The sequence below is a fragment of the Grammomys surdaster genome, unplaced genomic scaffold, assembly GCF_004785775.1.
Source record: "Grammomys surdaster isolate TR1022 unplaced genomic scaffold, NIH_TR_1.0 181, whole genome shotgun sequence".
In the NCBI taxonomy this organism is placed as follows: domain Eukaryota; kingdom Metazoa; phylum Chordata; class Mammalia; order Rodentia; family Muridae; genus Grammomys; species Grammomys surdaster.
In genome coordinates this window covers 4,927,890-4,942,332 of record NW_021604626.1, presented here as the reverse complement: position 1 = coordinate 4,942,332, position 14,443 = coordinate 4,927,890, and the positions used below count along the sequence as shown (strand labels likewise).

General features: G+C 44.6%; 1 protein-coding gene across 1 annotated transcript in view; it reads right to left on the bottom strand.

The window, feature by feature from the left end:
- Positions 1-14,443, bottom strand: part of Nup133 (nucleoporin 133) — a 50,574-nt gene that overhangs the window by 25,291 nt on the left and 10,840 nt on the right. Inside the window, exons 7-12 of the mRNA XM_028767729.1 lie at positions 13,263-13,418; positions 12,525-12,595; positions 8,695-8,842; positions 5,937-6,084; positions 4,405-4,562; positions 2,197-2,288 (exon numbers count right to left, since the gene is read on the bottom strand). Coding sequence (XP_028623562.1) covers positions 2,197-2,288; positions 4,405-4,562; positions 5,937-6,084; positions 8,695-8,842; positions 12,525-12,595; positions 13,263-13,418 — 773 coding nt within the window. The remainder of the gene's footprint in view (positions 1-2,196; positions 2,289-4,404; positions 4,563-5,936; positions 6,085-8,694; positions 8,843-12,524; positions 12,596-13,262; positions 13,419-14,443) is intronic.

The window sequence follows — 14,443 nt, the reverse complement described above, 5'->3', positions numbered from 1 at the left end:
CAAGGCAAACTACTGCTCCTTCACTCCTCTCCTCAATCCCCACAAAGGAGCAAACTGCCAGAATTAGTAACCATCCTGGCCACAGCCTCACAGCTCTGGCAAGAGTCAGACTTGGCAGGCAAGGTGTGGCTATGATTTTCCCAGGCCTATTCAAAGGTAAACCAGCCCTGCCTAGGAAGGAAAGTACGAAAAAGGCAGAAAACGTGCTGATAATCAACTGAAATGTGCGCCCGTGTCCATGATGCTTCCACTGTGCACTCAAGCCCTAAAACCTGGACGGCCCAGTTCTAAAGCTTCTGTGCCCACGCACACTCCAGTGCACCAGGAATCCTGCACTCCACAAGCAAGTCCAGCCAGCCAGTGAGACAGTGGGGTGCTCAAGTTCCAGGGGCTCTTTGCACAGGGATTCATCTGCTAAAGACATGTGGTCAGGACGAAAAGGGCTGAACCAATCTCCAGGTGTCGACAACTGGGGCTGGAGCCCCAGGCTTCCTACAGGCTAAGGGGATCTACTTGTACAAGACCTAACCAGTAATTACAGATGCTTCCCCAAACTCCCATCAACAAAATACTTTGTATTTACATTTTGTGAATAAAGAAAGATGAAAACCAGATAATATGAAGCTAAAAAAAAAAAATAGATAGCACTTGAAAGTTTTATCAGTTATGTCTGACCCTCAGGACTATTTGACAACGTTTGGAGATAATGTGGTTATAACAAAGGGGGAAGGAGGAGTGTAGTTCTGGCTTAAGTGGGAGAGGCCAGGGGTACTGCTCAACACATGCCCCCAGCTGGTTACCTGTCTCAAATGTCAAGGCAGCAATCACACACTACAGGAAGCAAAGAGCTGCCAGCCAAGGCTCTAGAAATGTGAGAAGTCCAGGCAAGAAACGGCCACATCGGAATCTGGGCACAATGAGAGCACAACTGGGACTTGCCCAACTGTCACCTGACCTGATCTCCAACAGCCCAACTGCAGAATCTGAGCAAGGCTGAAGAACCACTAGGTTCTGTGGTAACTAAACCCCAGCTCAAGGGGATACTTGTATAACACCCATGTAACTCAATCTGCAATTCATTTGCTTTGATACTTTAAAGGGGGACCTTGTCCACTGTCTTCAGGATGGCCAACTTGAATGGCCATTGTTTCCCATGAAGGCTGTGCTAAGATCAGATGCTCCCAAACTACAAGGGGCCTCTTTCGGATGTCAGATGCAGATAATCGTGTGGAACCCCAGCACCCAGAAAGGCTTCCTGGAAATGGCACACTTGCCCCACTAGCTCTTAGTAGCACCAGTGCACGGTGAGCATCAGTAAACTGTGTCCCACTCAAGTGGTAAGCTGTAGGTTAAGTTTTGTACACTGTGTGAAGTTTACTCTTGTGTTATTCAAATACTGATTTCTCTGCCCTCATATCTAGTTTTCAATCTGGACACAGCATTGTAATGCTTATACCAAGAATCTCCTGTCTCAAGTTTGTGTAAACAATTCTTACCATTTATTCTCTGTCAAGAAATGCTGATCACCCAATGGCTGGGCAGAATAGAGAATAGGGCAGGACATCTGCTAACCAGAGGAGGGAGAGAGGGAGATTCAGATCCTTGAGGAAAATGGAGGGTTTCGAGCCATGAGGAAGGGGGTCTGGGGAAGATCACAGAAACACACCTAAGCCCAAGGTGCCAGATCACGAGTAATATCCAAGTACCACGGGACGGGGCTGGGAAGAGCCAGCTTAGCACAGGAGGTAAGGCAGAGCATTTACCTGCTCAGTTGTTGAGGTGCAGTTTTAAATCTTGGTTTCTCTGTGTAGTTATTGGGGACTAAATTTGCTGCTAATATTTATATTAAGGATAATTCATTTACAATACTCTGTGATTTAAAATGTGTTATGACAGCTGAACATAGTGGCTACAAATCCAGCACTAGAGGGGCAAGACAGGAGGACCAGCCCGAGTTCCATAACAAGACCCATAAACACAACAGGGAGGTGTGTGTGGACGTGTGCTGGGGTGGTCAGAAGTGGCGATTGCACTTGCAGAGGCCCTGGATTTGGTTCCTGTCACTCTTATCAGGTGCCTCACAATTGCCTGTAACTCCAGTTCCAAGAGATCTGATGCCCTTTCCTGGATTCTATGAACATACACACACAGAGACAGAAACAGAGAGATCTTTAAAAAAAAAAAAAAGTGTTATACCTGCAGTACTGTAGAAATGCAGCCTTAAGCAGTTTTGTCTTGTCTTCATGGGCTACAGTTTCATTCTTTGTGGTGGTCTCAAAAACCATACTCTGCCAAGAAAAAAGCTGCCAATTAGAGGGGAAGCTCCAGGATCATTCGTCTTTGAAGGATCCTGCCATAGATCACACCCCCAGAGCTGACTGCCGATGACCAAAGTCCTGCAGGCAAGGCAGGTAACTCAGGGTTTCCCGCCACTGGTCAGAACTGTCCCAATTGTCCCTAGGCTTGTCACAATGGGCATTAGCACGGGGGAATGACACGGCTGAGCAGGACTAAGAAGAAATGCAGGAACACAGAGCACTACTATACAGCCACAGGGTCACCACAGGATTAAAACACACCACACGCCGTGTAAACTGCCAAATCACTTCCAGTTTTCTTTTTGTTTACAATGCTTATTTTTATGTGCATGAGTGTTCGACTGCATGCATATATGTACACACCTGTATCGTGTTCGACTGCATGCACATATGTACACACCTGTATCGTGTTCGACTGCATGCATATATGTACACACCTGTATCGTGTTTGACTGCATGCATATATGTACACACCTGTATCATACCTGATGCCCTCAAAGGCCAGAAGAGAGAACAGGATACCTTGAAACTAGAGCTACAAATGGCTCCAAGCCACTACATGAGTGCTAGGATCAAAGTCAGGCCCTCTACGAGAGCAGCAAATGCTCTAATTGCTTAGCCATTTCTCCAGCATCCCCCTCCCTCTTTGAGATAGGGTCTCACTATGCAGCCTTGGCTGACCTGGAACTCTATATAGACCAGGCTGGCCTCTAACTCACAGAGGTCCACCTGCCTCTGCCTCCTAAGTGCTGGTATTAAAAGACTTGTACCACCATGACTGGTTTCATTCACTTCAGCTTTTAATTATGAAAACAGTCTACACAAAGTTTAGACATAGGAGCGCATGTCTGTTATTCCAACCCTGAGAACAAGGCAAGAACCAGTCTGAGCTACATACACAGCAAGACTCTGCCTCTAAAAAAAAGTCTAAACACAAAGACTTATGGACATTAGACAAGCCAGTGTCTTATGATGAATGAAATCAAATATGTGAATTTGTCATGTATTTCGGTGGGAGAGGACTTATATTTTAGGCAAATATGAAAATATTCTTTGCGAGATAAGTCAGTATTTTCTTTTGTTAAATGTCAGGTTCTCACATACGACAAAGCACACGGCTGTAAGCGCTTACTGCATTACTAACTCTTCTACTAGCTCCCGTGAGAACTGAATCAGTAAACAAGAGTGGGTAGCTTTTTAAAATTAGTTAATTAATTTGTTTATTTGTTGATGTTAGCAGCTTAGGAGTTTGCTGAAATACAGTTGGTTATATTAGTGTCAAAATAATATTTGTCTAAAATATTTCTATATTTCATATAATCTTTAAATGAAAAAAATCTGTACACATTATTTTTAGCCTTTTGTGACTGAAATATTTTTTATTGTTTAAAAACCCCAAACTTACAGATAAAGTTATCTCAGGTTTCAAGATAACAAAGTTGATTTCTTATTTATTTTTAATCTCATAAGCCTGTCAGAATTCATCCTTTGGTGTCACTGAGGGCTCAGTGAATATAGACACTTACTTGCTGTGCAAGTTTGGCTACCTGAGTTTGATCCCCAGAACCCACACAGGTCGCCCTGGCACAAGTGGGGACAGGTCCTTAGGGTCTGGACAGTGAAGAGAACAGTAGGCTAAGCCTGGCCACCTTCCTGAGGTGACCACAGGAAAACTCCCCAACAAGCACCCTCCAGAGCTGCTGGATGGATGGTGTGTGTGACACCCATGTTGCCAATCCAGGCCCCAGGGCTGTACAATGTGTGCAGTGCATGAGCGCTCCCCTGGGCTCAGGAACCACACCAGCAGTCACTCTGCACCCTGTGCTAGGAAAGGTGAAGGAGAGGAGGAAGTATGAACTGTCCCAAGTCCTTGCTTTAAAGCTGGTGACCTAGGAACAGCAACATATACATTTGACTCAAAGATACAGAGGAAAGAGCAGAAGGAATGGCCGAGACCTACAACCAGCTGTAAAGAAGACCTTGAGATGGGAGACAAGAGATCCAGGAAGTGATTTCCCAGCCCTGTAGATGGCCTGGTGTGAATGTGCTGGTAAAGGAAACGTTACCGGATCTTCGGATCCTTTACCTCACTGCCCCGTCCACCAACTGAAGAGGCCAGAGAGTCTTCCAGGTCTTCTGCTAACAGGGACACATTTTCCCGTGGAGTGACAGACACCAGACCACTGTTCCTAGAGAAAAGGATAGGAACACCACCACAGGAGCCAGCGCCCAGAATGCCATCTCCTGAGAAAAACACACCAAGATGGTACAGATTAATTCCTCAGATCTACCGCCCCAACTATCTTGATGGCCTGTGACCTTTCTTGTTTATGACACTTAGACTCCCAAACTGTAAAGATCCTGTCCGTACTCCATGAAGCAGACTGTCTTTCTACTTTAAAAACAAGAAAAACCGGGCAGGAGCGAAGGATCAGCAGTTAAAGCATTTGCGGCTCCTGCAGAACACTGGAGTTCAGTTCTTGGTGACCTCACTAAGAGGCTTACAACCTCCTGTAACTCCAGCTCCAGGGACTATACCCTCTTCTGGCCTCCACTGGTACCCCTGTTCCTGCACAGATATAAAAAAATCTTAAAAAAAAAAACAAAAATAACCAACCAAACCAAAACTTGTCCCTACAAGGGAACAGTGAGCAAGCCCCTCCTCAATTCTTCCAAATTCTCTATTCTGCAAACTCAGAATGGCAGCATCTCTGCCCTGTGCTGCCCCGAGTGCCCTCTTGCTATTTGCCTAATGGTTTGTCTCTGCTGGGCCAATCCAGGCAGCTGGTAGGCTGCTCTGTGCCTTAGGAACAGCCTACAATACAGCTCTGTGGCCCTGTCCAGACTCTGTCTTCTGTAGCAGTCTTGGGAGGGAGGCCGTACCGCCCGTCAGTATCTACTGGTCTGGTCTGTACTGTAGGCCGGCTCCTAGGACACCTCCTGCCAGGGCTACGCAAATTAGTATGAAGAGTGTTAACTCAGAGCAAGTCTCTCTCACAAACCAAGATGAGCACTCACTTCTCCCAGTGTTAGTTCTTACCTCCTTGGTCTCTTTAGAGGAAAAAAAAAATTGTTTAAACTAATTTTGCCTGTAAAGATAACAGCTGGGGAATTGTACCCGGCTTAGGTATTCAGCATGGCTGTGACCTCAGCGGAAGCAAACATTATTAATGTTTCTAACTGGCAGGTAGCAAATCAGAAGCAAAATGTACAATAAGAGAAACTACCAAGAATGGCTAATGAGTTAGCCAAAGTGCTTGAATTTAAGAATTATTTATTGGAGAGATGGTTCAGCAGTTAAAAACACTGGCTGCTCTTCCAGAGGTCCTGAGTTCAAGTCCCAGCAACCACATGGTGGCTCACAGCCATCTGTAATGGGATCTGATGCCCTCTTCTGGTGTGTCTGAAGACAGCTACAGTGTACTCATATATATATAATAAATAAATCTTTATTTAAAAAAATTACTTAGTGAAAATTGTACAATATTGGTGAGTGAACAGACACATATAAAAGCAGAACTAGAGTCCAGAATGTTCCATATGCATGTGACTCACTGAATTTTGACAAAGGCAAAATATAATTCAATGAAGAAAGAACCATCTTGTCATCTAAAGTACCTTGTGTATCAAAGACAATTTTCTCCTGAGGAAGAGAAAACTTCCCAGTTCCCGTGGAGCACACAAAGACAGCATTCTCCATGTAAAGATAGGTCACCTGGCTTGAAAAGTTTGGCACCATCAATCGACATGTAATCAGGTCTTCAGACTGAAAGGTAAATTTAGGATTACAGTTAGGCAGAATGAAGACGAAAATACCTGTACGATTTTCCCAACCATGTTTATATGACACCATTTCACAGAATGCTTAAATCCTCATCACTGACTATCTTTGTGAGTTACATACTACACAAGATGGGGACATTCATAATCACTGCTATTGCCTGGATGTTTGTGCTCCTCTGGAGTTCAGATGCTGAGCTGCAACCGTGTTAACATGGAGTCTGAGGCGGGCGCTGCTGGGCAGGCCTGCTCACCTTAGGTGAGTGCACCAGCAAGAAGGTGCTGTCTATGAGAACAGGGACCACAGCTGCTGGAACCTTTACTTTGGACCTCCAAACTACAGGACTGCTGATAACGTATAAATTATTCAGCCTTGGGTATTTTGCTACAGGGCAAATGGACTAAGATACTAAAACTTGTCTTACAAAAATTATTTGTTGAGCTGCAATTAGCAAAATTTTAAAACTCTTCTATGGAGTTAAGATAAGCCAAGTATGATGGCAGGATTAAACACCTTTAATCTGGGCACTCCAGGAGGCAGAAACAAGAGGATCTCTGAGTTTGAGGCCAGCCTGGTTTGCAGAGTGAGTTCCAGGTTAGCCAGGGCTACTCAGAGAAATCCTGTCTTGAAAAGCCAACCAACTAACCAAAAAGATTATAATTGAAAGTTTGCAACAAATGAGAAATTAAAAGCTCTAATTTGTCATTTATTTTTATACTGGCAGATGCAGGGAAAAAAAAAAAACACTTTGGTTTGGATTTTTTTTTTTTTAAACACAGTCTTGGGGGCTGGAGAGATGGCTCAGCGGTTAAGAGCACTGACTGCTCTTCCAGAGGTCCTGAGTTCAAATCCCAGCAACCACATGGTGGCTTACAACCATCCGTAATGAGATTGGATGCCCTATTCTGGTGTGTCCGAAGACAGCAACAGTGTACTCATAAAATAAATAAATAAATAAATAAATAAATACATCTTTAAAAAAAAAAAAAAAAAACCCAAAACCAGTCTTGCTCGGTATCCTTGGCTGCTTAGCTGACCTTAAACTTACGGGATCTGCTGTCTCTAGTGAGGCATGTACATCCTAATAAGAGTGTGCCACCACAGCAAGCTGGTTCTTGTTTTACCATCAAACATGTTTAAGCCTGAGGCCCCAAACAAGCTCTCATACACAAGACCATTGAGTTCACAGATGAAATTAGAAGAAGAAATATAAGTACAAACTCACTAGACACAAAATAGGAATACAGTCACTATAACTAAAGAGATAAAATTTTATAAAAATTATTTCTAATGTGTATGTGTGTGTGCCTGTACGTGGATATTTGTATACAGATGCAGGAACCTCCGGTCCCCCCGGGCTGGAGGACAGGTGGCTATAAGCCACCAACTTATGGCTGCTGGGAGTCAAACTTGGGTCCTCTGCAAGAGCAGCAAATGCTCCTCCTCCTCACTGAGGCATCTCTCTAGTCCTCTAAAATAATAGTAAGAGCATTCCCTTAAAGTGAGACTGTAGGACATATTTCATTCTCAAATTGTTTTCTTTATATTCTCTAGCACTTTGTGAAAAATTAAAATGACACTGAGCAATGATTTCCAGTTATAATGAACTGAAACACATTGGTAAGGTTTATTCCTGTTAGAAATGAAAGAACAACAGATTTTCTTATGGGATTCAGATAAGCAAGTATATTAAGAATAAAGATTTAGTAGCTGGAGAAAGAACTCTGTGGTTGATGCTTGTTGCTCTGGGAGAGGACCCATCTTTGGTCCCCACATTGCTGTAGGATGGCTCACAGTCAACTGTGACCAGCTCCAGAGGCACATACACCGCCTCTGTCCTCCGAAAGCACTGCACTCACATGCAGATATCCCAAAACAAACAAGCAAGGGCCAGGCATGGTTATACACCTTTAACACCAGCGCATGGGGGGGCAGAGGCAGGCAGCATTCTTAATTCCAGGATGAGCCAGAGCTACATACTGAGACTCTGTCTCAAATAAAGAAAGATTTAAGAGAATCAAGTTCTACATCAGGGTAAATGACATGGCTTCCCCTGGTAAATGTCAGTTACTAGACAATGTGTTTAATTTCTGTTTACACACTCAGCATTAGTGATACTGTCTTCAGGTGATTTATTTGTAGAGTACACAGAGTCAGCCCCTAGACACACAGAATTTGTTTATAATACGAAGATCTCAAAAGTGAATCCCAGGGAGACACGATGGCACATACCTGTAACAACTTGGGAGACAAGAGACAGAAATATCTCGACTATGTAGTCAGACTAGAATACACAGTTACCCTATCTCAAATACAAATCAACACACACACAGCCCAAATCTGAATCCAAGTGTTTCACCATGTAGCTCCCCATCAAACCCCCTTTCCACTGAGTAAGAGGCACAAGTGTCAGAGGGCTGGCTGCAGGCTGCCTTCAGTATCATCTTTCTTTAGTTCAGACGGCCAGAGAGTGAGACGGAAAAATGAAAAGCAATAATACCTACAACTATTACCAAATCTTGCAAATGAATCTTAAAGCCACCAATGGTTGTACAGGACTCCAGTGTGTTGTGGCCTCCTTGTAATCTGACTTACCTGGAAAGGTGGGTTATACTGAGTCACTTCCACGGTGACTGCGTCTGACATCTGGTTACCATTGTCTTCCACTGTGATCACAGAGTAATAGATAAGACAGGGGTTGTCTCCCAGGTGCCATGCTGCTGCCAAAATCAGGAGCCCATCACTAGAAAAGGGAGGTGGGAAGAGAAAGGAGGCGTCTGTGCGTGTGGTTTTCTTGGTGTTGTCGCTGTTTGCTATATAGCCCTGGCTGTCCTGAAACTCACAGAGGTCCCAAGGCATATGCCATTACATCCTATAGGTTTCTTTATAAACAGTAATGCAAGATTTTTATAAAATTACACACACTCACCACTTCCTGGGACACTCATCATGTATTTGAATGCCCAAGGGAAGAAAAAGAAAAACATTCTTGAAATTACCTTAATGCAAATGTTTACAGTGGCTTTATTATAGTAGCCAACCTGAAAGCAACCCAATGTCTTCAATTGCTGAGCAGGTAAGTCTTGCTGTATCTACATATATATTCTCTTATTACTTCTTAGGGATGGAAACGATGTAATTTCTGAATCAATTTAAATCTACCATGTCAAAGCTGTATTACACAGCATGAGTTCATTTATGGAACATTCTGAAAGACATAACTTTGAAGAATGGATCAGTAACTGTCAGAGGCACGAAGGAATTCTGGAGGAATGGTGATCTCTTTCTCCTCACCACCCACACTGAGGTTCAGACTCTGCCTTCTGTGTGTAGACGCTGCTCTAGCAGTGAGCCACACATGCAGCTCTGTTCTGTACCACGACTATGGCTAAGAAGACTATATACTCTATGCACTTAGCAAGACTCAATTAAAATCAAGCATGGATGGTGGCACACACCTGTAACTTGGGGCACAGAGACAGAAGACTCTAGGGTTCAAGGCCAGTCTTGGCCTGTCTCAAACAAACAAGCAAGCAAATAACCCAAAACCTCAGAACTACAAACCAAGATGATTCAATATCATTGTGTGTGAATTATAGGACAATCAACCTGACTTAACACTTTAGTCTGGAATTAGCACAGTCCATTCCTCAGGTCAAGGTAATCTAATGCCATGAAGCAGCACCTAAGTTTGTTTACACAGGGCTGCTGAGGTAGTGCCTTGTTACTGTGAACTATGGAACCCAGCCTGAAGGGCTCAGTAAAGCACCTCAAAGGTAAGACATGGCTGACTGACAAAGCTCTCCATAGCTTACCTGCGCTGAGAGAAAAAAAATCCATTTTTTCTGTTTTAATCATCAGTTACAAAACTCCAAGCTGCTGTTTATGTGAAAAGCTTATTTTGCTTGTTAAGACTTATGTATTATTCTTTATACTGTTGCCCAACAAGAATTTTAAATGTTCCCTAATGCAAATTCTTCCAAGGTAGCAGCATTATGAACAACTTTCATTCAAAGATCTGAAATATATGGGGTAGCAAGCACCTTCTATGGGCAGCCACTCTTAAGCAATTTAATGAGGGCTCAGGTGACAGTCCCTCCCTTAATCCACCCCGGCTGCCACTCAGAGGAGAGAAATTCAGGACGTGTGGCTCCGAGCTGCAGGACACTGACATCACACTGATGTTACAGTAAGGTCAGAGGAGAAGGCTGAGGGAGTATTCTCTCTATACCACGCAGATGACACAGTGGCCATGCCAACGTCAGGGCTGTAGGAAGGGTCACTGAAGAGCGTACCGCCATCTAACAGACTCAGCTAACAGGGTCCTTAAGAAGTGTTCCTAGGGCCAGGATTCCCTGACATCTTTTTCACTCAAGCTCCTAATCTGAAAGAAGAAAAACAAAAACCACAGTGCTAGAGAGAGTGCTCAGCTAACTGCTGAGCGTGCTGTTCTCTTCAGAGGCCTGGGGTCAGCCCCAGCACCACAGCAGGAGGCTCACAAGCATGAGACTCAGGGCTCTGCAGGGTATGTGTGCATGTGCACAGACACACACATACACACAGAGTGGGAGAAAGAGACAGACAGACAGACAGACAGACAGACAGAGAGGCTATAAATTAAAAACAAACAAAACAAAACAACACACAAAATTCCCCAAAACCCATTAAGTTCTTTTAGGCAGTGAAAATGGTAGGCAGCCAATCACAGTTCTACAGATCAGTAAAACGCTGACAAACAGGTTATATAAGAATCTACACACTGGGACTAGAGAGATGGTTTAGCAGCTCAGAGCACTGGTTTCTCTTCCAGAGGACCTGGGTTTGATTCTTAGTACCTACATGGCAGCTCAGGGATGTTTGTGGCTCTGGTTCCAGAAAATCTGATACCCTCACACAGACGTACATGCAGGTAAACACAGCAATGCAAATGAAATAAAAAAATTTTTAATTAATTAAAAAAAGTATCTATACATTAATAAACATAAGCTGGGAAAATCCCAGCCAGGAATGATAGCACATGGCTGGGATTCCAGTGCTCTAGGGACTGAGTCAGGGGCACCCAAGCTCAAGGCGAACCTGTGCTCCAAAGCTGTCAGAACAAGCAAGAAAGAACCACTTTATCAGTAATCACCCAATAAAAACTCGTAAGCCTGCTCACCGGGCAAGCGAGCTCACCGGGCATGTGAGCCCAGACTGTAACTGTGGAAGGACAGCGGAAGGTCAGGAAGGGTCAGTGATAACAAGGAACAGAACATTCTCACACAGAAGCAGTCCGTGAACTCCCGTCGGGGAGAGCTCCCAGACCTCAGAGAGGACAGTCTCACAGCATGACAGAGAGGAGTGGGGTCTCAGGACAGCCACTCCGGAGCATGCTTTATCCTCATTCTCTATCAGAAAAGGCTATGCCAAGCCCACAGTAGGCTACATCCTAAATTTCCAAAAGCTAGATAAAGATAAATGAAAACAATATGGCCTTTAATAATGCTTATAGAAATTAAGAAAATACTATCATTTTTAGTTTTCAGATTAATACTATCATCACCAGTTTTCAGATCCTGCTGAGAAACAAGCTGACAGACTCCATAGTGCCAGGGAGATAACCACATCTCATCGTGGTACCTGCAACACCCTTCTGAGAGACAAGAACAACGGCTGTGCTACACCAAAACCAGAACACAGTAAACACAACTCTGAAACACATGAAAAGTCTTCAATTGTCCAGGCATGGTGGTGTCACATGCCTTTAATTCCAACACTCTGGAGACAGAGGCAGGCAGCTCTGAGCTTGAGGCCAGCCTGGTCTACTAAGAGAGCTGCAGGCCAGCCAGGGCTGCACAGTGAGACCCTGTCTCAAAAAAGAAAACAAGTCGTCAAGTTGGTTTATTTTTGACCGAGTCTTGTATATAGCCTAGGCTGGCCAGGAACTTTAATCCTCCTGCCTCAGGCTGCCTGAGTGCTGAGAGCACACAATGATCTGTTGAGCCCTTCCTGGGAACTGCTGCTAAGAGGAAACTCAGTCCTAGCATGCCCACGCCAAGTCTAGCTCACAGTGGAGGACACGGTCTCCTTATATTGGCGTAGTCACTGACTGTGGGACACAGAGCTCCTTCACTGAGAGTGACATGTCTCCATAGAGCAAAGACCACTGATCAGGACTCGCTAGGCAACAGAAAGGAGGGAGTGTTGGCATCACCCTAAGATGGAATAAAGACAGAGCTGGGCCGACTGGGCAAGCCATGAAGATGTAAATCTAACGGGGGCAGGAATACACCATTTATAGCTGAGGAATGTTTCAATTTCCCATGAGCCAACATCATTACCTAAGAAACAGACCTCTCAGAGGGTTAGTAACCGGAAGAACACCAACACAGCAGGCAAAGATGTCAACCTGTTATCCAACTTCTTTAGGACGACATAGTACTTACCAGTTTTGTTTCAAGTCCAAATACTGAATGTTGACCCCTTCTTTAATAGCTTCATAGTTACTTTCAGATCCCTAAACGGAAATACCAAAGTGTCAGCTCCCAGCAGTCACTGTGCCTTCCCCACCACCTGGCCAAGTGCTACACCCACCAGCAATGAACATTTAAAACTAGTCAGGTGCACACCTTTAATCCCAACACCCAGGAGGCAGAGACAGGCAGATGTCTGTGAGATTGAAGACAGCTTGGGCTACAGAGTGAGTTTCAGGAGAGAGGTAGGGCTACACAGAGAAACCCTATCTTTAAAAGAACATCCGGTCAGCTGAGGATGGTGGCACAGGCTTACATTCCTAGAGAATAGACGACAGAGGCAGGAGGATCAACTACATAATGCATTTGAGGCCAACCTGAGCTACACAAGACTGTCTTACATCACAAATCAACAAGTTAACCACTGAGTTCTAGTACAGGTAGGAATTGAACACCTACTTATAGTTAATGGCTATCTACTTATTACATGGAAACATGTTCAAATAAATGAGGTAGATGGGCTGGCTGTGGTGAAGCTCACCTACAGTCCCAGCACTTGGGAAGCTGAGGCAGGAGGGTTAAAGAGTCCACAACCAGCCTGGGCTACATAGAGTGAGTCCCTGTCTCAAGTAAACAAAAGACAAAGAGGGAGCGAGCAGTCACACACCATAAGTGATGTGCAAACCAGAAGTGGGTACGACTGATGCTCACCCAAATTGCATCGGTGATGCTCTCCTTCAGGACTCTGTGCATATCCCAACTGTGAGCCTGCCTCTCTGACGTGTCATCCAGTTCCCATCTGCTGATGTTTGAACTCGTCAGGGTGTAGAAACTTGATCTTCCTCTGTCCCACAAAACACTGGCCAGCTGTGCAGAGAGAAGGGGGACATGCTGAGACAGACTCCAACTTCATGTGCTTTATAGCTTTCTGACTATAATTCTTGTCCCAGGCTCTGTAGGAAGTAGACCTTGAAAGCAAGGCCAACTCTCCAAAGAGGAGGCCTGGGAAGAGCAGAATTGGAAAGCAGAGTTGGGAGACGGGAAAGCTACAGAGTCCTCAAAGCACCAGCTCTTATTAAATTGGAAAAATATGTAGGAACGCCGTCAAGAAACCACACAACAGAGCCTTGAGTGTGAAGTCTAGGAACTCAGTAAGTCCTGGAGACACACGAGGCTTATGGCTTTTGAGACAAGAACTTGAAGGGAATCAGGCAGGGAGAAGGACACTTATCAAACATGGTCATTGTTTTATGAGTAGACTCTTTGGTACAAAATAGATATTAAGCTATGTGTACATGGTTTTAAGTTATGTACACAATGATTTCTAGTTTACACCCCCATTGTCTCCATTCCTCCTGTTATAGGGCAAGACAGGGCAACAGTGAGGTCGTCCCTGCCTGTAAACAGGAGTGTTAACAGGGCACTGACAGAACAGTGGCAGAAGACACACCCAGAAGCAGCTGGGAAACCATCAACATACAATAGAGAGAAGCACAGAGACTATCACAGAGGTTGGAAACCCAGGTCACCTGAGAAAAGGGACAGCTTCATTATCAGAAACAGATAAAAAAATGGTAAGCCTATGTTTACACATGACTCAAGGGAATAAGTGGCATGGTGGCCTGAGATGAGGAAGTGTGCTGAGTGACAGGAGACGTCTCAGCTCCTCAACCTCCCAACGCCATGCAGAAAGGGCGCTGCTTCACACGAGAACAAAGTGGAGAAGCTGGCAGGTCTAGGCCTACATCCTCCTTCCTCCCAGGCCAGCAGGAGGGAAAGCAGGAGACAGCCACACAGACTGGAGGAGTGGGAGAAGACACACAAGCCAAATTCAACCTTAGCATCTTCACAACAGGGCTGGAGAGACTGGCTGCTCTCCAAGAGGACCCAAG